Genomic DNA, 22757 nt, shown 5'->3' on the forward strand with positions numbered 1-22757 from the left:
GCATCATTGTCAGCATCATTGTCAGCATCATTGTCAGCATCATTGTCAGCATCATTGTCAGCATCATTGTCGACATCATTGTCAGCATCATTGTCAGCATCATTGTCAGCATTACTTGCCACTTTCACTATGAGCAGAATTACAGTAAGCAGATAGCAGGGTGTGTGCTAAGTTTCCATGTACAATTAACGTACATTGTATACGTGGTACAACGTACATTGTATACGTGGTACAACGTACATTGTATACGTGGTACAACGTACATTGTATACGTGGTATACAACGTACATTGTATACGTGGTAGTTCCGGCAGCAGTGTTGTTCTACGTGCATTACTGGGCTGTGCTAGTTTTTTTATTGTAAAGTGCATATTATTGAATTCTAATCGATTTTTCCTGGTCAATAAAATAAAATAATCTGATCTATGAGAGGAGAAACGAATGTTAAGTGCATGTTAGTGAATTATAAAAAAATTTTCATCGCCAACAAAATAATATAATTTGATATATGAGAGAAGATAGGAAACTTCCAAATATGAGTTTGTTTATTGTTATCAAACTTTGATAGTTTCTGTCAAAGCTTTTGTCTCTCAGGTGCCAAGGACTTGGAGACCAATTATTACAATACCCTGCTTAAGAATACAGAATATGCTATTCTCTGGGACGTTGTGTCAACAAGTTTACATGAGCTCTCCCTGCTTCAACAATGCAGAATAATATATACCAAGACCTTAATATTTGATTGTTACTAATAGCTTTATTTGTAATGCGTAATATAATCAAACATAAGCAGAAATGCCGTATGCTTAGAGTCTTCATTGTATAGAAGTGTTGTGTATTGTTTCATTGATGTGCTTGACGAGAAGAATTTCAACCTTGAGACCTTAAAGAGACTGGACGTGTTCCGTCTCTGATAGTCCGCCTCTGCACCACTAGCAGAGTACCCCCTTTCTACAGTACCCCCTTTTTGTCCGTTTTCTATGAATTGCACGTTTTCTATCAATTTTTCCGAAAAAATCACAGGAACAAAAATGTCTTAGAATTCTGTTTTACATAAGTGTATCAAGTTTCAGAGTGATCCGACCATAAACAAAAAAGTTTTTCTGGAGGGTATACCTCCCCCTTAAGAAGCAGGCAGGTAACAGCATCCTGCATCAGCTGGCCCAACTGGGGGCATATTTTTCATAGATATCATTTATTCAAGAGCTCAATTTCTTACAATTGAAAAAATATAATTTAAAATGTAATATTATACAATAAAAATACAATATTATACAATAAAAATACAATATTATACAATAAAAATATAATATACAATATATAAAATATAATTCTTCAAAGTTATGTTGGTGTTGCAAGTGCGGCGCTATATCCAAGCATTCATGAAGCATGAATGCATGTCTATCACTCTGATTCGTTATTTTTCACGTACATTTTACCAGTATATGTTGATGGCTCATTTGCAGCGGTTTAGCAACCACGCACAACTTCCTGCCCTGGGCCTATACTTAATTTTGAAACATATACCAATCTATATAGTATAAATATAGTTCGGTAAAAACCCGCTCCTATGACTTACTCTTAGTTTGTTCTCTGTTTTGCGTACGTGGCATGCTTCAATGCCTCTTATTCTGCTCGTATCCTTCGTTGCTGATTACGTTTTTTGCTCCAATCCCTCTTATTCTGTTTGTATTCCAGCGTTTCTGTTTCACGTTCAACTTTGAAGCCTTTCCTCTTGTTTCGTAAAGACTTCTCATCGCCTATTTGCCACATAAATGCTCGCATTGTCCCATGCATTGTATAGACAAGCGTCACTGCTTTATGTCCGCAGGTAAATAAACGTCACTGCTTTAGGTCCGCAGGTAAATAAGCGTCACTGCTTTATGTCCGCAGGTAAATAAGCGTCACTGCTTTATGTCTGCAGGTAAATAAACGTCACTGCTTTATGTCCGCAGGTAAATAAGCGTCACTGCTTTATGTCTGCAGGTAAATAAGCGTCACTGCTTTATGTCCGCAGGTAAATAAACGTCACTGCTTTATGTCTGCAGGCAAATAAACGTCACTGCTTTATGTCGGCAAGTAAACAACGACGACCACGAAGACGTTCACGCACGTTATTGTTTGCTATTCTTTGGTGCATGATCGATGCGGTTTCCTGTTCTCTGGAACAACCTCTTCCTTACTTCGAGTAGTTACGCCTATCGCGGTGACACTCATTGTTCAGTCTGAGGTTTGATAATTCGTGTCTCATCATTGAAACCTTCTTCCTTGCATGCATGGCGAGAGTATAAACCAAGCGATCGATGACTTTCATTGTTCAATGATTTCTGTGACCACAACGATGTCTATATAGAACCTATATGCTCTGTACACTTGGTGATGTTAATGTTGAACTGTACCGGCTTGTGCTTACTTGAAGGTGATTAAGTCATTTAGCGCATGGTGCTGCATTGTGAGCTATAATACTGGAAACTTGCGTGCGTAAGTTGACTGCAATTTAATATATGAATTTGCTGCATTGGATGAATTTTTTACTAATTATGTAAGCTACCCTATATATAATATAATGTTATGGACACTTTACATTCAGACTAAGAGAAAACGTATTTTGCTACACGTAAGGAGTGGAACTTATTTGATGGTTCAATTAATCTATTTCTCGGCACAGTTGGGTAAGAAAACGTTCAGTATGATTACTGCGAAGACTGAAGCGTGCATGGGGATACGTGGAAAATTTTTCAACTCTCCTCAATTATAAATCTTATTTACTGGTACAGAAGCTTATGCCTTCTATGGGAGACTAGTTCTGGTTAGACGCAATTCAATATAAATCAAATGGGTCCTTGAATCGTGCCTTAAAATGAACGTATACAGGAAAAACCTCATTACAATAGGTATGCATAGTATTGTAGTATGCTTAAAGTAACGATTATATCGTCTCGTTTTGCATTTTTTCAATAAATGTGTGTTATCCACGCTGGAAAGACTTCTTTTCCACACTGAAACCAGTTTATAATAAATTCAAGTTATTCGACGGAAACATAGCTTCGTTTTCTAACTGAAATCAATCTCTGCTGAAGCAAAATAGAATAGGTTGACTGCGTTAGGACAAAAGCCTTTGATAATTTGTTCTCCACCTTTTGCCTTTACGTTTCCAATGATTGCGCCTGCAATGCTTTATTTTTTTTTTGTAATGACTTCGCATTTAAAGGGGATTAATACGATTATATAGCACGTAATTAAAAGGATGGCCATATATACGTTCTCATATAGCGAAGTTATTTTTGTAATGACTTCGCCTGTAAAGGTGATTAATACGATTATATTGCACGTAATTAAAAGGATGGCCATATAAGTTCTCATATATGGAAGAAGCTCTGGCCTCTGACTACGCTGCCGTCTAGCGAAGGTTATTGCAATGAAGGGAAGCGAGTGGAACGAGCGGTGTCCGGATCCTGCGTGATAACCTTACGTCCTGCAGATGTTGGGGGTCATGATCACCTCATGTGNAAGGCCTTGTTTCTGAGTTTGAACGGCTTCATCGCCGCAACGGAAGGACGATTTAACATCGTTCTCCTAACTATAAAATTTTTACGTCATGATCATTTTTACGTCTTGGTCATTTTTACGTCTTGGTCGCCCATCTTCGGAATCCCCTTTATGTCCAGTCGCAAAACTCGCTTGTTTGAAAACTTGAGGTGAGAATAAATCTGTCAATTTGAACTCTTGCTATGAAATTTTTTTTCATTTGGAAAGCTTCTAAGTGCTTTGATTTTTCCATTCCGCCCAGCCGTCAAATTCCCTCGTGTTTAGAATTGCTAAGAGTTTAAATCTTGCCGTTAGCGCCAGGGGCCATATTCCAACGTTTCACGACCTTTTATAGTGGATCAGTGGAAATTTTGTTATGCGATTTTCGAGTGATCCCCATTTAGCCCATCTTCCAAGTTCAATATAAATGGATTATATTGAAATTTTTCTTTCAATTGTTTTGCTAAATTCTAAATATTCTGACTTTGATTATGTCAGCTGCTCCTCAATTACTAAACAATTTTGATGCAACTTACTTTTAGCATTTTTGAATGCATTCACGTGACATTTAAGGGGAGAAAATTTATTAGTGATCGCCTGGAGGAAATTGTCTAAACGTCATTTTAGGCAATACTTCGATCTTGTATTCTGAAAAAATGAAGCCAAGTGAATCGATTGCAGGTACAGGATGTGAATAATTATGTGTACAAGAAACGGTTTAATGCTTGGGAAAATCTTACAAAACGAGCAGTCGACATGGCAGTTGCTCGACATAAAGTAACTGCCCTATTGACTTGCATGTTTTTTTGCTGCGTGACGCCAAACCAGTTCGGCAGGTTTGACGTGTGTAGTGAAATCCCGGTGTTTGATTTAAAAATCCAGCAAATTTTCTTTTGATAAGAATATATGAATGAATTTTCAATAACTATCCTGTTAATTTTATGATCCAGAATAGTATTTTTAGGCGTAAATTATTTTCACGGTGATTTAGGGATTTCATGAAACTATTCCAGAATAGAGAAGGTAAAATCGAATTTGCTGCGAGTTGTTAGAAAGAATGACGCCTACGTTAACGTAAACGGAGAAAACATCACGGCAATGCCAAAAACTTACGACCATCATCTTCGGAACATTACATTGTCTAATTAGGATGCATTGTTGGTCCGTTCTCGAGTTTTGACATTTGGAAGTGTTTTTTACCTTCGTCTTGCGCAAAAGTCGAGACCCACAAGTTGATCTGTTGCAGGTGCTCATGGCATCAATTCAGTTTTTAGCGCATTTATCATTTATGAAAAAAATGCTCTATTGTGCTCGCCATGTCCGTCCGTCCGTCCGTCTGTCCGTCCGTGACGTCACGTTTTCGTCGACGAGAAAATGCGCCCTCTAGCTGTCACTCACTGCAGTGAGTACAGAGTTATATTTTTTCAGGTATACGTTAAAATTAGTTATTTTTTTGAATGCCTTCAGCGCACGACCAATATGAGAAAATTTTACGCTGTTTTATAAATTTGGTGAAACTTTTTGATAAGTGAAATCTTCCCACACTTAAGGCATCAAAGTTAAAATCGTTCATTTTAAATTTGAGTTAATTTAAAAATCAGGTGGAATATTTTAATTTGTGAATTTTGCCCCCTCAAAATTGAAAGAAACTGGCGGACAACGAACACGTATGAGCCAATTTTTCGTCTATGATTGGTGGTTTTAGCTTGAAAAACCGTCAGTGATTGGTGGTTTTAGCTTGAAAAACCGTCAGTGATTGGCTGACGGAGTTAAGAACTCTTAAGAATTTCTTACGTTATATGGCTGCTGTTCTGCAAGCTGGCTTGTTCTTCACGCTGCGTAGTTGCGCTTCGTGGCGCGGTGACGCAAGAATTAAGGCGCTTGCTGCTCGGGCGCACGAATAGAATGTCTGTTCAAAAACTCTGCTCTCGCAATCAACAAAATTCATCAGATGGGTTGTTAGAATGATGTTGAGTTTACTAAGATATATAATATTGAGCTAAAATTCATTGGAATGTTATAGTTTACACAAAAATCAACAAACTTAGTATATAGCATGAGTGAAATGGATAAAATTTTTCGTCTTTTCATGCAATTCAAATGAATTCTTAGCCACTTTCTTATTCGGTTCACTCTCAAATGGAACCTTAATATTTCATTGTGGCATTTATTTCTCTCTATTACATGGTATTTTATGTTGCATTTATTTCAAACTTATAACAGAGAAGGATTCTGTGGCGATCGAATAATATTAACGATAGAACAGGAAACAGTAACAAGATCATTACATGGTGGAACTGCATGAACTTCTAAAAATTCAATTGTACTGATTTCTTATTGTTTTCTACCTCTTTCATGTGCTGAATTTTGCTGATTACAGAAGACTTATTACAAATTTAAAAATAGTGAAGAGTTTGGAAATTGGCCGTAGAACGTTTCCTGCAGAATTATATATCGTGCATGCATAAAATTAAAACAGGTTTGAATATGCTTTTCTGTCATTCGTGTACGAGTTTCAACGATGTCAAATCCAATCGCCTTATTAAATTGTTCTCGTGCGTCAGCTCCAGAACCTCGGTTATTGCGCAACAATTGCGCAAAGAAGCTCAGGCATTTTAGAAGGCAACCCTCACGCCAGTTTGCTGCTCTACTTCAAAGTTCAGAAAAACTCGTTGACTCTTAGAATAAACGTTTAGGGGTGAAAATACCTAATTTAATCTTATCAGGAGTGACATTAATTCAGATGTATTTGATTTGTGACCAAAAGAGCTTTTTTATATAGTGAATGATGGTTCTCACAGACGAAATTTTAGCACAAGAATATTCTGTTACAGTTTTTGATTTCTTTTATTTGCTTAAGTATTTTGGTTGATCTCGGTAAACTATAAATGCAGGAGCTGCTAAAGTGAACGTCGATGATGAGCCTTATCTAATGCAGAAATAAAGTAAATTAAAAAAAATCAACAGTATAAACCGGTCAGAATTGTAAAATAAACCCGGCCATGATAGTTTAGAATAGCAGTGATGACTGGCATAGCTATCAGCTGACCGTACACGTCGGGCACGCGTCTCGTCGCCCCAGACACGAGACTGTCGTACATCAGTTCCCAGACCTCGCACACGATGTTCATTACAGAGTAGAGTTCGGACACGTAGACACGACACGTAGACGGACAGAGTAGAGTTCGTAGTGTTTTTCACTGATGACTTAGTCGTCTGGAGTCAGTGGTTCTTCCACTATAGTTCCGAACTTCTACTCTCCAAGCTTCTATTATAGTTCCAAGCTTCTACTCTCCAAGCTTCTATTATAGTTCCAAGCTTCTACTCTACCAGGGCTCCTCAGCTATATCCAAGGTCCCAATATACTAATGCTCTCCTATTACCTCCAAGCTTGCAATCTCCATGAGTTCACTTCAACTCACCGGTCTTTTTTGGAGTATTTTTGTGAGGCTTTGTTACCGAAATTAGCCGTAATTGTTACAAAGAGCAGAGGTAAATGCGTCGTGTCAGCTCAGCACTAAACAGAGCTTTGTTGGATGGCGTCGCTGACACAATTCATTTCGCTGAACAGCGCTTTGAGTTTCTTCTCGACTAATTAACACTCTTTTATTAGATTTCATTTCAGTGAATTAAAAATTACGTAGTAGACCTTGTCGCTTTATTGTGGTATTGAAAGCGAAGCTTGGACTACGCCCTTAAGGCTATTGAACGCTTTGTATTGGTATTATTTCCTTTGCAAGCAACTGTGCGTCTGACTCGAGTTCACGGTAGATCCAACGTTGACAAGTGTTTTTTCACATTCAGTAAGAGCGATTGGGCGCTGGGGTTTCAAAAAATATTAAAATCCAAGTTTCTGATTATCTAAGTTTTTTTATTTCCTTTAGAACTGTAGATGAAAATACGTTCCGCGAGATTCCGGTTACTGGTTACCTCTGAAATTTTTACTCCCGACTAGTTTACAATTTTATTTTCCCTAGTCATTTACATTTTCAGTAATCACAATGGTTGGCGTGTTACGTCAAACTGTATTTAAGTTGAAGATAATGTTTTACGAGGACTGCCTCATACTACACAACTAATATTTTCTGTTATTTCTTGCAGGTGAGCTTGGATGAGGCTAGCAGAACTCTTTAACAGTCAGCCAGCGTAGCGGGGCACCCGCGTGGTATGCGCTCTGTTTGGTGATGTATTGAGCTTCCTGTTAGGCATTCAGTTCCTTGTTGTTTATTAAACTCAGGTAGGAATCACATGATTTAAAGAACCCAATTTTTTATAATTCTAGAAATAAAAACTGTTGTGATCTTCAGAGGACAGTTTTTCTATGTTGAAGTGCTGAAGCTTTTGTTACTTTAATAGCTTCCGGCGATGGAAAGGATGTCTTAGATTTCGCATCCCTTGATCCTTGCGTCGGGTGCACGCATCCCTGCGAGATCTGGTGGATGATGCGGGCTATTAAGCTTATAATCTCCGTATCTTGACAAAATTCTCGTCTTATGTTATATCAGATTTACTTAAACTGGCTTTCATTTTACTCTCATCTTTCGGAACTTTCTATCTTATTATATTTTAGTTTTGCTTGCATTACGCATTATTTAATCCATTCGTTAATTTAGTTCTTAATTCTACACTTATTTTATCCCTCTTAAATTTCATGAATTCGTTCTGTATTTAATTGTTTTTCTCCAATCTATTACATTATTTTTTTGGAGTCGCCAAAACACCTGAAATGCAGGCATTACTTCATCCAAACTTCATTATATTTTTAAAATAAAAACTGTGCTATAAAAAAACTAAATTTTCATAGAAAATAGAAAAGGACGTGCATTAAAAGTTCGTGCAACATCAATTCGAAGTGTGGAATAAAGTAGTGCGAGTGTCACGAGAGGAACGTCTTACCAACGTGCCTTATTTAAAAGTTTTTGAAGCGCCGCCTACCACCCGCTGCGTTCAACGCTGTCTTCCGACTAATTTTATAAGTTCAAGTTACAGTCTCGCATTGAGGTGCGTTCAAAAATGATGAATGTATTTAGAAAGATTGCAAAAATCACAGCTAGGAATGACAGAATAGATACATTATTACACATTGTAAACACACGGCAATTTTTTTAAGGAAAGCTTTAAAATAAAATTTTTTGGATTTAGGAACACGTGTTAGGAGGCATTAGCCGACGAATGGTCCTCATGAAAATGTAATTCGAATTCTCAAAACATTTGAACTTAGTTCAAGTAAAGAATGAAATGACCAGAGTGAAGAAAACTTTACTTCAGCCGACCGTATTTGTCCATCGTACTACATCGTTGTCAGTTTTTGTTAAGATATAATGGACTATCGCCCATACTTTACATGGCCTCTCTACCGATTTCGACCAAAATTTTCACAAGCGGTTGTGGTTATCGAACTCCGCATGAAACTTGCGTCTCCAATCTTTGTGATCTTAATATCTCGGCCACCCTGAGCCTTATTTTCACATTGCACAGGAGAGTGCTTGCTGTTAATACATAATAATTTGGCTAGCTTTGAATCTTACTTTGATTTTATGACGTTCATAGACTCGCATCGTCTGGGAGGGGACTGCGTTTGCGTTGCAAGTCATGCGGTCACCAAACATTTTTATATGAATCTTCTGTTACCTAAATAAATTGGATATCGATGAATATTATCAGAAATGACTATTTAATTTGATAGCATATCTCAGCAATAATGTTTTTGTCGTCGTGTGCGATAGTTATATTGTTGCTTAATCTCTGCTGGGAAGGAGGATGCGCAGCCGGAGCTTCATCGATCTGATTTTCTTAATCGATGTCAATGCTCGCGTTGTCAACCGAGCTTGTCATAGTACGAATAATTGTATTATTATATTATTAGGCTTAATTACACATTGCCGTACATTTTACGCCATTATATTTTACAAGACACGGTATAATTTTTCTTTAGCTTCTTAAAGGAAACATAATTTTTAGCCAATGTTCTTTCTCAGTTTTGCACTCGTCTCAACCAACTCTCCTCTAGTTGTGCGGTTTTCACTCCCCTCAGCTGTATATTCCTTGTCCCTTCTGAGCAAATAGATTAATAGACTGTCATGGCTGCCTGCCTTAGTGATCGAGTTCCGTTACTGAGACTCTATAGGATAGTATAGTATCTTCGGCATTTAAAGAATAGGCCTGGATAGGCCTGTCGCCGATTCTTGTACTTTTCTTGACTTGACTGGCCTTTTGATCAGATCTTTTCAACGGACGGTAGATTTAAAATAGCTTCTAGATATCAGTTGTTCCGTAGGGTACGAGGTTGTGAACACACAACCTCTAACTTGAACACAAAGTGTTCACACTTTGTGTTCAAGTGTTCAAGTGTTCACACCTCTAACTTGAACACAAAGTTGTTGGAATCTTAGCAAAAGCAGACCTCGAGAATAGACCTCGAGAGCTTCAGCAGAAAAGAATTAGATTATTTTGCTACCTGCAGAGATTACTGCAGACCGTCTGATGAGTTTGAAGGAGTGCAGAACTGTTCGTGAGCGCGGCGTCTTGTCCTGGAAGCAGCCAAGTGCAAAAACATTGCGCACACTCACGCTATACGAGCGTGCGCGCCTGCAACAGTACTCAACACTCACGCTATACGCGCGTGCGCGCCTGCAACAGTACTCAACACTCACGCTATACGCGCGTGCGCTCCTGCAACAGTACTCAACACTCACGCTATACGCGCGTGCGCTCCTGCAACAGTACTCAACACTCACGCTATACGCGCGTGCGCTCCTGCAACAGTACGCAACACTCACGCTGAGCACTATTGAGTTTTTATTACTTTAACAGCAGCTTTAACATCACTTCAGGTTTGTTTGGTTAAAATACATTTTAGCACTTCTACTCGCTAAGCTTACGAGGAATATCAGTTTCTTCTACCGGTATTTTTTATCGCCCATCTTCTCAAATTTATTAAATGGAAATACGTACGTTTCAATGGGTATATGTATTTACACCACATTCGCCAAATTTTTGTCGGTCAGGAGGAAAGGACAAAATTAGACCATAACGTAAAAGATCCCGAATATTGCACCCGCCCTAATTTTCGTCATGAGGAACGGACGAAATATCTTTCTAATATAAGAGATGACGATTCGCCCAATATTTGTCGGTCCCTATTAATGGACAAAATTAGAATATTGCACCTTCCCTTATTTTTCGTCCTGAGGAACGGACGAAATATCTCTATAATATAAGAGACGACGAACGAAGCCCCCGACATATTCTCTAACCTTACCAGGGCGTGGCCCGCTGCTCCGACACGATACACTTGGCTTGCCCCCCGCCGGCCTTGGGCTAGACACTCCAGCAGCTGTGTCTCTCCAGGCAGCGAGGCTTCTTATTTTCCGCTCTTTTTTTCTTGAACTTAAGGGAATGGAACTTTGCTGCTACGCATTGATGTGGGAAGCCTGGCCTTTGTTGTAAGCCCTTGTATATAAGTAAAGTGATCCTGCTAAAGTAATATGATAAAAAATATTCTATGTAGAATATAGAGTTATTATTCGAAACTGAGAGTGAGGGAACAGAATGTGGAAATGATGGATGATGCTGCTAAAGTAATATGATAAAAACTATTCTATGTAGAATATAGAGTTATTACTTGTGAAATGAGAGCGAGAGAACAGAATGTGGAAATGATGGATAATGCTGCTAAATAATTAGATAAAAAAATATTCTATGTAGAATATAAAGTTATTACTTGAGAAATGAGAGCGAGGGAACACAATGTGGAAATGATAGATAGAGGACATCTAAATGCGATGCTGCAATCAAAGGAATGATAGGCGCTATCAGTGCTGCCTTGTCGACAAGGCAATCGCCTTGAGAGGTCTGAAGATTTTTTGCTCTATAAATGAGTGTTCCTGGATGATATTGGTGCACTGGTTTGTGACTTTCCTTGACATTTTTTTCTTAAATTAACCAAGCTAAATTTATGGTAATATATCTGCGACTGACTGACACTTATCAAAATAAATACATTTGTTGTTAATTAGCATTTGAATGGGGACATAACTTACTTAAATTTTCCTTATAACACGAACCCGATTTTATTAAAAATTACGGCCTAATAAACAGCAGTGACAGAAACAGTTTTCTTGAAGTGTTTGGATAATTATATAATTGATGTTTTGAGAATTTATTCACTACTTCTGATTTGTGGAGTAAATTCGAGTGAAACTTGAGTTCGTAATATTGATTGTGATATACAAGCTGTTGGAAGTTCGGCAACAAGCCATATGGGCCTATTTCTTCAATTCCGACACTTCTATTCTAAGTATATTAGGTATCCTGAAAACGAGGGCATGAGGGGGGCATAACTTTCTTAAATTTTCTTGTTAACATGAACCTGCCTGCTATTAAAAATGACGGCCTAATAAACAGCAGTGGCAGTTAAAAAACAGTTTTTGTGAAGTGTTTGGATGATTATATAATTGATGCTTTGAGAATTCATTCACTACTTCTGATTTGTGGAGTAAATTCGAGTGAAACTTAAGTTCGTAATATTGATTGTGATATAAAAGCTATTGGAAGTTCGGCAACAAGCCATGGGCCTATTTCTTCAATGCCGACACTTCTATTCTAAGTATATTAGGTATCCTGAAAACGAGGGCATGAACGATGAACGCGGAAGTTTATTGCCCAACCTCATCATCTTGTTTTATTATCTCGTCAGTCATTCCTGTTTTATAATCCCTTGAATTATATCTTAATAGAGTATCACCCACGAGGATCATAATAGTAGTTGTAGGGAGAGGCACGGCAACATATCAAGAAGATCTCGCGTCATCTTATCGTTAGTACAAGAATTGTTCTCGATAAGATAACAGCTATTGCTGGTCGTCGTGGCGCCTTTGGTTGTTATAAGGATGTGATCTGTCGCATGACGAAGCTGCGCATTATACTAGCCAATTTTTTGATAAAATAAGATGAAATTCGTGAGTGAGTTGAGAAATCATTTGTAATTATTATTATTAAGCCGCCACCGTAATTATTTTTAAGGTGTACACTGTTTTTGCAATTTTCTTGGATTGAATCTAAATTCGCACGAAAACAATTCAGATCAATCGCCCAACTATTATTTTGATGGATTTTGATTGAAAAAAAACCAGGTCTGTGTGATATTTGGTTGTTTAAATTGTGTTGCAAGCGCTATATTAACACGCCTATACAAAAAACTGCTGTACCTCTGCGCATATTTATCTATCTGACAAACTTACTCGAGTTAATTTTTTTGCGATAAGCTCTGTTTAAAATGACCAATGAATGCAACAAAAAAAAGCATGTAAATGTCAAGATGATTAGTGGGCCTGAAAGTTCTTGTGTTCGTACGGAGGACGAATTAAAGTGTTGGTGAATGAAGTGCAATAATAAGATAAGTGCAAGAGGCTCAGAGTTCTGCTGACATTTGTGATAAAGACGAAAGAAACAGAATAATAAACTGAGTCATGTTAACGAGACGACGACTAGCTGTGCAGAAATTGTCTGTTAGACGAATTTATAACTAAGAACAATATAGCAACGAAAAATATTCGTTATAATATCTAGTGTAACTTTCATGCATCATCAAAGCGCTTTTGGTTTTTCAGAGACGGATTCAGACTTTCTTTCGAATTTAGATGTTAGCAAAATCTATATTGGGTTTGTTTAAATGGACAACTTTGAGCTTACGAGTTATCACTCGAATATATATATTACCGCGCTGATGTGTACAAGTTCAGATATCAGCGAGAGTTAATTGTACGGATAGTGAAGGAGTCGGCTACGTTCTATCTCGGCATTACAATACTGCAAAACACCTCCACCCTCATGACAATTTTTGGTTTAAAAATCAAGTAGTAAAATACTGCTACGTTCGCCAGCAAATATTTCCCTGAATGCGATGCATTTGACCGGTATTACGGTTATTGACACTCACTGCAACGCTCTACGGTTGAGAGTTCCTTATTTCCGCTCATCCTTTACTGTTGGTGGCGGCCGTTAGGCACTTGCATGCAGCATGCTAGGCGCCACGACACACCGCTAGCGCAGGGGTGTGTGGCGCATCTACACACCACACACATTCACACACACAGGATCATAATGCCAACACATACCGCAATCACCGAACACACACTCACACACACACACTCACCATTATCACACCACGCATAACACAATCACCGTACACAACACATTACAAGCAACTGTATCTTCCCTTGAATAATAAATTATGTTATTTGATTATCCTTTGCTAAATAAATAAAATAATTGGCATGTTTCTAATTTATTGTTCAGAAATCTATCAAGTCGTAAAATAAAGCACCTCATTGAAACTCCGTTTCAATATTTTTCGAGGGGTAACTCGAGTGATAGTTTCACACTACCGCCATTTATATAAAAATTACTGGCTTATGGGAACGTAATAATTACTGGGAATCACCAACACAATATAGCTCATATTAAAAGCCTGCGGAAAAAATTTATAAGGTTATTACTTTGATTGCACAAACAAATTTGCCTGCAGCTATTAATGTTGCGTGGGTGTATTTTCTCACAGATATCAACATTAATTAGCTGGTGAAATACTTGCGTGACATTGCACGCCATGTTTGCAGGACTATTGTTTACAAGAGTTACCCCGCAAAATCTTATTGTTACATTAAGGAATTATCGTGTACTGAATTTGCCACGCAAAATATTATTGTATAACGGTCGTAAGATTGACCGCATTGTTCGCAGGGCATTATTTTTTGTAAGAGTTACTCCACAATAGCTTATTGTATGACAGCTGTAACATCGCACACATTATTCGCAAGACATTTTTTTGTAAGAGTTACCCCACAATAGTAGCTCATTGTATGTCAGCTGTAACATCACACGCATGGTTTGCAGGATATTATTTTTTGTAGGAGTTGCTCCACAATAGCTTATTGTATGTCAGCTGTAACATCACACACATTGTTCACAGGAATTTATACTTTACAAGAGTTACCCCACAATAGTAGCTTATTATATGACAGCTGTAACATCGCACGCATTATTCGCAGTTCGCAGGAAGGTATAGTTTAAAAGAGTTACTCCACAATAGTTATTGTGTGACAGCTGTAACATCGCACACATTGTTGGCAGGAAGTTATAGTTTATTAGAGTTACCCACAATAGTGGCTTATTATATGACAGCTGTAACATTGCACACATTGTTCACAGGAAGTTTTAGTTTATAAGATTTACCCCACAATATTTAATTTCTAACGGTTATAACATGACACCCGTTGTGTGCAGGCGAGGTGGACGGGGGCAGCATCCTGCAGCAGAAAGCCCTCACCAAGCTCTACTGGGAGAAAAAGATGGCAACTGCCGCCCAGGATGATCTCGGCTGGGAGCCTGTAGCCAACGTCTGCTTCAGGGACCCTAACGCCCAAGAAGTGAGATCTTGCTAATGAATATAAGGCGATGTGTGCTGTAAATATTTCCCATATGTTTTATAGATTACCGTCTTGTATAAGCAAGATTTGTTATTTTATTGCTCTTTCTCGATTTTAGTGCAGTTATTGAAATAAAAACTGCATGATGTAGCATAATTTAATCGCCATATTTAAGATACTGATTACATTTGTGATATTTAAGTTTATCGTTTACGCCTGACTTCATCATTTTAATGAAGCACTATCCAGACACTTGAATAGCCAGACTCATTCATGCTTCATCCATAACGAAGTGTTGATGTTTTAGTCTTTCGTCACCAGCTCAAGTGCTTACCGTGACGATTACACTGTCAGAAAAATTACCGTTAACGGTATTACCGGCGTTTCAGTGGCCGGTCGGCACGTGAAAAGAAACACCGTGTCGCCGTTTTTATTCTAATTTAACACTAGACATTCGTAAAACATCTGAAAAAAAAACGGCGAAACAGTTTATTTTCACGGGGCGACCGGCCACTATAGAACGCCAGTGGGACCGTTTTTTCACCGTTATTTCAGTTTCACCGTTATTACAGTGTACCCGTTGCAGTTTAACATCAAACCGTAATTTCCTCGCATTTTGTTCAGCTTTTGTTCTTAATTAACGTCTCATTGTCGCTCGGCGTGACGCGAGTCACGCGGTGTGCGTTGCTTCGATATCTCCGTCTCGTGATTAAAAACTCTAAAATATCAAACGAGAATCACGCAGACGTAAACAACTTCAAATTTATAAACTTTTAGTCTCTTCGTTCGTTAATATGAAGTTTAAAATAACTTGATTGTTTTCTATCTGAAATTTCACAAAATTGCCTTACATCTTATACTTTGCTAGGAAATTTAGCAAAGATTGTTTCATTGATTTTTTTGCGATGCGTCGACCACGTAATTCGAAATAATTAATCTTATTGTAAACATCATTATTATGAAAGTTACAATAACAATATTTTATTCGTAAGTAAAGTTTTGATTCACATGACCGCAAAAAGAAAGATCATGGCCAATTGATTCCCTTTTGAGAGTACAACAAATTTGTGGCATAACAAGAACGTCCGCTCTCTACTCGTGTGCCACTATTTTATATAATAAAAAATATATTATATTTATTAATATAATATATTCATCTATTATAATATAATAAATAAATTCTGAGATACATGTGAAATAGTATCACAATGTATTATGGAAGTAGTTTATGAATGTATATCAATATTTTCGAATGTGGAAAATGATATAGGCTAGTTTACGGTCTAATTTTTGCTGAAATGAAAGAAAACGACCATATAGAAAGAAAACGATAACGCTCGTGATGTTCGATGGTAAACTACTGTAAACGACATCAACAGAAATTTTTGAACAAACAATTTTTAGGATTTTTATATATCACAAAGTGGAAATCTTGGTTCATATGATCCATAATTCACCGCAATCGATTATCCCACCTTACATAAATGAATGGTGAGTAAACTGTGAGTTATAGTGACTAACGAATACTAACTGTAGTCTGTAGGATTGCGAGTCATAATGACTAACTAAATTGTGAGTCATAAACTCATAATGACTATTTAAATTGTGAGTCAAGATGACTAACGAATATTAACTGTAAGAATACAGTAGGATTGTGAGTCATAATGACTAACTAAATTGTGAGTCATAATGACTAACTAAATTGTGAGTCATAATGACTAACGAAAACTAACTGTAGGATTCTAGTCCCATGTAATGAGTGATGATGTCAGTGCAAGAAACTTGCAGCGACTAATTTACTTTAATTTTAATGATGATAGAGAAACCTTTGTGTTCTTTATTAAATAAATCAAACAACACACGATTTTTTATCATTCTGACTGCTTCAAATATTGCGATTATTAAATTCTAATTTAAATATTAATTTCTCATTTAATTATTTATTATTCTATATGTTTAAAATTCAGCAAGCAGTTCTTCAAATGTAAAATATTTCAAATTCTACTAATTAATTTGTTATTTTATTCTAATTTATTTAAATTATGATGGATGAAGGGATGATGGATGAAGGGATGATGGATGAGGGGGTGATGGATGAGGGGATGATGGATGAAGGGATGATGGATGAAGGGATGATAAGTTCTAGGGCAATCTAGTTCTATGGCAATCTAGTTCTATGGCAATCTAGTTCTATGGCAATCTAGTTCTAAAGCAATCTAGTTCTAGGGCAATCAAGTTCTATGTCAATCAAGTTCTATGAAAATCTTGTTCCTAGGCAATCTAGTTCTATGTCAATCAAGTTCTGTGTCAATTACGTTCTATGACAATCTTGTTCCAAGGCAATCAAGTTCCATGTCAATCACGTTCTATGACAATCTTGTTCCAAGGCAATCTAGTTCTAAGGCAATCTAGTTTCAAGGCAATCTAGTTCTAAAGCAATCTAGTTCTAGGGCAATCTAGTTCTATGGCAATCTAGTTCTATGGCAATATGACCTAGTTCTTTGAAAATCTAGTTCTAATGCAATCTTGTTCTGAGGAAGTCTACCATATAAGGCAATCTATAGTTGTTGGGCAATCTTTCCCTAAGGTAATATACTAACCTAATTCTACAGCAATCTCGTTCTAAAACAATCTACCAGTACTGCAATGTAACTTCTACGCCAAACTTGTTGGATTTCGGTCTATTTCAAAGCAATCCACTTTTATGGCAATACCGTACTAAGATAGTAATAGCTTTTCAGCTCCATTATTGGGTAACTTCGTCCGTGCATGGTTCCAAATATCCAAATCATTTATTTTATCATTTATTATCTTCATCTTTATCCCATTTATTATCATCGGCGCTGTTTCAAAACTCAAATCATTTATTTCTTAAGGAAATTTATAACGCTCAATGTTCCTATACCGGAGGAATTGCACTCTTTGAGATAATGCGTGCCACCTGAAATAAATTTTAGTATAAAGCTAGGTTTCTTCTTGGCACCCGAGTTGCTTATAGTTAGCAAAAACAGCTGTTATTGCTGTTGCTCGCCATGCTGCAAAACATTGCGGGTGGCGTGGATAAACAGTTCCTGAACCCTAAATCTCACACCCAGACTGCAAATCTCGGCCCACAATTATTTCACCAAACCCCGCTGTTAGAAAAAGCCTCTCAAGTAAATAAATTATTACCCCTCTGGCATCCCCGTACCGTTGACAGCGGTAAAGTTTGACCCGCAGTTTCAAGACAACAATTTCCAACAGTTGCCCAGCTGTTGGCCACCGTTTCACGACAACAGTTTCCAACAGTTTCAACGGTTGATCAACTGTTGTTCGCCGTTTCAGGACAACAGTTTCCAACAGTTTCAACGGTTGATCAACTATTGTTCGCCGTTTCAGGACACTCCCATCACCGAAGATCCGACACCTGCGGCTTCCGGAGACGCGGATTTCCTTCCGGCGCCTCCACCGCAGTTCGACAACACGCCACCGGAGTCCATCCAAGACAACGACACCCAACTTCATCCGAAGAAAATTGAGCTCGAAAGAATTGTAAGTTTGGACGACGAGATTTCGGTCCTCGAGCGTGAGGTTCTTGGAGACATCGTGGCGTCTGACGTCGAAGATGACGTTGAAGAAGAGGTAGTCAAACAAAGCTTGAGGGAAAACGACGAACGAACAAAACGTAATCTTAAATACGTTTACGGGGAGGAAGGCGTTCAGGAACTCTCGTCTTCCGTCACGGGTCTTGTGCAGGTTGGTCGACGCACGAATTCTTCCTACAAATAATCTTCCCTGCACCGCGCCGTTTTCTTTTGCATCTTCTGCCTGGATGAATATATTTTGGCAAACATGGGTTTATTACGCTTATTGAATCACTTTCTTCACTCTGGAAATTAATGCACGAAGCTCATATTCTGCGATTCTCAAGCCTTATTTCCGTTTCTGCCGGCACCAATTTTTCCGCCACTTCTTCCAAGCGACAAGTGACCTTCTTCTCAATACCTGATGAGAGAACTGTCGTCTCTGCTGCTACGAAGAATTTAGTTTTTGTCTCCATTTCTACGAAGCACTAAGTTTTCCCGTCTTAATTTGCAAAGCGCTAAGTTCTTCCGTTTCCATTTCTGCGATGAATCAATATTTTTCTCCGCATTCCTGTGACTAAGTTATTTTGATTTAAATTCTGCGAAGAATCTACTTTCAATCCACCTTTCTGTGAAACATTAAGCTCTGATCTCTGCATTTCTTGCAGAGAGCCAAATTATTTCGATTTCATTTTTACGATGCACCAACTTTTAGTCTCATTTCAGCTAAGCACCAAGTCTTTATGACAACATTCCTTCGAAACACCAACGTTGACTCGCCCATAAACTTGTATTCCTTCTCTCGTCGTATTTAAAGTTTCTTGTCGTATCTCCATTTTCTTGTCGTACGTATCTCGTATCTCCATTTCCTTGTCGTATCTCCATTTTCTTGTCGTACGTATCTCGTATCTCCATTTCCTTGACGTTTCTCCATTTCCTTGTCATATCTACATTCCCTTGACGTATATCCATTCCATTGAAGTATCTCCATCTCCCTTGAGGTGCCTCATTCCCCTTGACGTACCTACTTTCCCTTGACGTACCTACTTTCCCTTGACGTACCTACTTTACCTTGACGTACCTCCTTCCCCTTGATCTTTCTCTATTCCATTGACGTATCGCCATTTCCTCGACGTAAAAGTTTATCTGTTTTAAGAGACTCAAAAATTTTAATTTATATTTTAGGCTCTAAGAGCCCCCAATAAAAGGCCGTTGTAAAGGCCGACGATACTCCATGACTCCTAATATCTGATATCGTTGGTCTACTTATCGCAAGTCCACCAAGAATTTATGAGCAATTAATATCTTCTTATTTATATAACTTATATTTTATTTTCTTACTTATATAACTTATATTTTATATTCTTATTTATATAACTTCTTATATTTCCCAAACACAGAATGGTCACGACGATCCTGACAGGGTGCCTACGGTAAAGCATGGGCACGGAGAAGCGCAGGTCAAAGTTAACGTCATCGAGGCCGAAATTCGTGCCCAGCAAGAGCGGGAACGCGAACTGCAGCTCGAACAGATGAAGAAGAAAGCAGTGCTGGAGAAGAACTTGCAGAACAGCAACAAAACTAAGCAGATTAGGCATAAAGATGCTTCGTCGCCGCATGATTCAGACGAAGGTTTTGTTGATCCTCCCGTTGAACGGCCCTCTAACGTACTTACGTCGCCCGTAGCAGTGAACACAGACGTCGGCGGCACGGGCTACACTCATACCGTCACGGACCACGATGGAGAGCCCGTTATTTACGATGCTGTTGAGCCCGTCATGTCTAACAAGTAAGCGTTATCATGGGCCGATAATTGTGTCGAGTATCTTCTATTATGTAAGCAAACTTATAATTGGCACTTATGGTACTGGTTGTCCACTACAATTCTTTTTAAGTCATGTTGAGCCATTGCAGAGTAATGAAAAATTTGTACGTGTCAAGTTTTGACGATTTGAGTCGACATTCGAGCAACGAGATGAAAGTTAATGTTTAAGTTACTGTTATTATTGTGCTAGGTTATTAAGTTAATGTTATTAGTTCGATACTTCCTTTCATGTAGTATTATAGTACTAAATAATGAAATAAATATAGGAGTACTGGTTCATGTTACAGTCTATAACCGTTTTATTCGATACATCATCAATTATCATTTAATAATTCCTCATATAACAAATTTGCACGACAACCAAACCTCATCTGTTGCCCAGGACCGCCCCTGAAGCTCGTGTTGGCCTCAGCAGCCCAGTGTCGGCCAAGCCGCCACCCGCGGCCTCCAACACAACCGAGACCAAAATCGCCCTCGAGATCCGCGAGCTGAAGGAACGCGAAGAAGAACTTCGCCGCATGCGGGAGTTGCGACAAGGCCTCAAAAAGACACAAAATGTTAGCCACAACAACAGTAACAACAACACAAAGACTAACAACAGCCTTGTGAACGGTAATGCACCAGCCAACAGCGCCGGTAACGGCTCCGGCGTGCACAGCGAAGAGTTCTTCGCGGAAGAATACGACGGCGAAGACCATGGCAGCTCGAGCTCCCGGGAGATCTTGGACGACCACCTAACATCCCTCACGACCACCACCGACGAGGGCAACTTCTCTGAATGTGGAGACGCCACCTCCTCCGAGGATAAAAGTTCCAACGGCTCCAATAGGTTCGTGCAACTCAGGGGATGTACATGTTGCTAATTCACTGGCGACTGACCACATTGTCATAAATTTATTTGAAATTGATGAGGAAAATGCCGTCTATGGCTCGTGCGTTATTAGAAAATGCACTTATTATAGTATATTAGAGTTTGTTTCATTCTATTAGAGCATGCGATTATTTCGGTCTATTAGTCTGTTTCGTTCGCACTCTTTTATACTCGAAAATGAAAGACAAGCAGTAAACTAACCTGTATGATGTCCTAAATTGTGCGAAGGCAAAAAATGATATTTCTCGTCTCGTTTTCTAGTGAAGTCACTTGAGTATCGTGCTACCCTATTTTGCGAAGAATTGAATAAGGAAATCAGTTTACCTTTCATTTAATATCGAATTGTAAGCTTGTTTGCATAGTCACCGATTCATTGGATGAGTCCGCAGTCTGAGTCTCTACAAAAGCTCATGGCTACGTTTTTCTCGGGATTGCATCCGACCTGTCTTTCTCTGTGGCGTATTATCATTCAAATACCTCAGTAAAGCAATTAAAAAATTATTCAAAATCTTTTTCGAAATTCGAGTCGCTTGGCTAAACATTGAGTTAAACTGCCACAAAACGTACCTCAAATCGCAATAATGGTTTCCAGTGGACAATCTTCTGTATCGGTTATTGGGACAGATATTTTTAGTGAGCAATTGTTCACTGATAGTAAATTTCATCTTATTATTTGCAAATGGCTGTTTTTCTGTCTGGAATAACAAAAACGGAGAATTTTCATTTTAATCAAGAAGGAAAATAATATGAAAATACAAATAAGATCATATCGCACTTACTGCGATGGTATTTATTTTGGCCAAAACAACCCGGTCTCTTCAGACGCTCGTAAAGCAAATAATTACGGCTTTCCAGGCCTTAACTTACCATCACAAAAATTATCATCATTTACATTCCACTTGAATTTTGACAGCTCCATATTTTACCTCTAATCACAGTGCCACTTTAGCTGACCTATTCTTCAGCAATAATAACGTTTCAACTGTTAATACTAGTAATAATAACAACTTTGTTATTATATATAATATTATTATTGCGACAGTCGCATCGTGTCACCCGAGGTGCCCGCAGGGGAATACCCGCGCCCGTCACGACGCGTCACCGTGCGCCCCTTCCAGGCCGACGACGAAGACGAGCGTCCGGTCTACACCCGGTGAGTGCTGCTGCTATACTGTGCTACTTATTGTGAGATGCAGGGTAAAAACATGCGGTTAGGCAGGGAAAAACTCCCTGTTTGGGGTAATTGGCTTACGTGGTTGGGGTAATTATCTTACGGCATTTTACACCCGGTGAGTGCTGGAGCTATACTGTGCTACTTGTAAGATGTAGGGTAAAAACATGCGGTAATAGCAGGGTAAAACTCCCTGCTTGGGGTAATAATTTAAAAAATTCCCTGCTATGAAAAAATTAGCTTACATGTTTGGGGTAATTATTAGCATACATGTTTGAAGTAATTAGATTACATGTTTGAAGTAATTAGCTTACATGTTTGAAGTAATTAGCTTGCATGGTTGGGGTAATTAGCTTGCATGGTTGGGGTAA

The 22757-nt window shown here is 38.4% G+C and overlaps 1 protein-coding gene across 1 annotated transcript in view; it reads left to right on the forward strand.

The window, feature by feature from the left end:
* The window catches only part of LOC108675756, a gene marked incomplete at its 3' end in the record, with an annotated part of 102713 nt that extends 80345 nt beyond the window's left edge, over positions 1 to 22368 (forward strand). The window contains exons 3-7 of the mRNA XM_018163785.1: positions 14814 to 14956; positions 18335 to 18691; positions 19920 to 20308; positions 20727 to 21173; positions 22258 to 22368. Coding sequence (XP_018019274.1) covers positions 14814 to 14956; positions 18335 to 18691; positions 19920 to 20308; positions 20727 to 21173; positions 22258 to 22368 — 1447 coding nt within the window. The remainder of the gene's footprint in view (positions 1 to 14813; positions 14957 to 18334; positions 18692 to 19919; positions 20309 to 20726; positions 21174 to 22257) is intronic.
* Positions 22369 to 22757: the final 389 nt, after the last annotated feature.

The sequence above is a fragment of the Hyalella azteca genome, unplaced genomic scaffold (assembly GCF_000764305.2).
Source record: "Hyalella azteca isolate HAZT.00-mixed unplaced genomic scaffold, Hazt_2.0.2 contig9703, whole genome shotgun sequence".
NCBI classification, from domain to species: Eukaryota; Metazoa; Arthropoda; class Malacostraca; order Amphipoda; family Hyalellidae; genus Hyalella; species Hyalella azteca.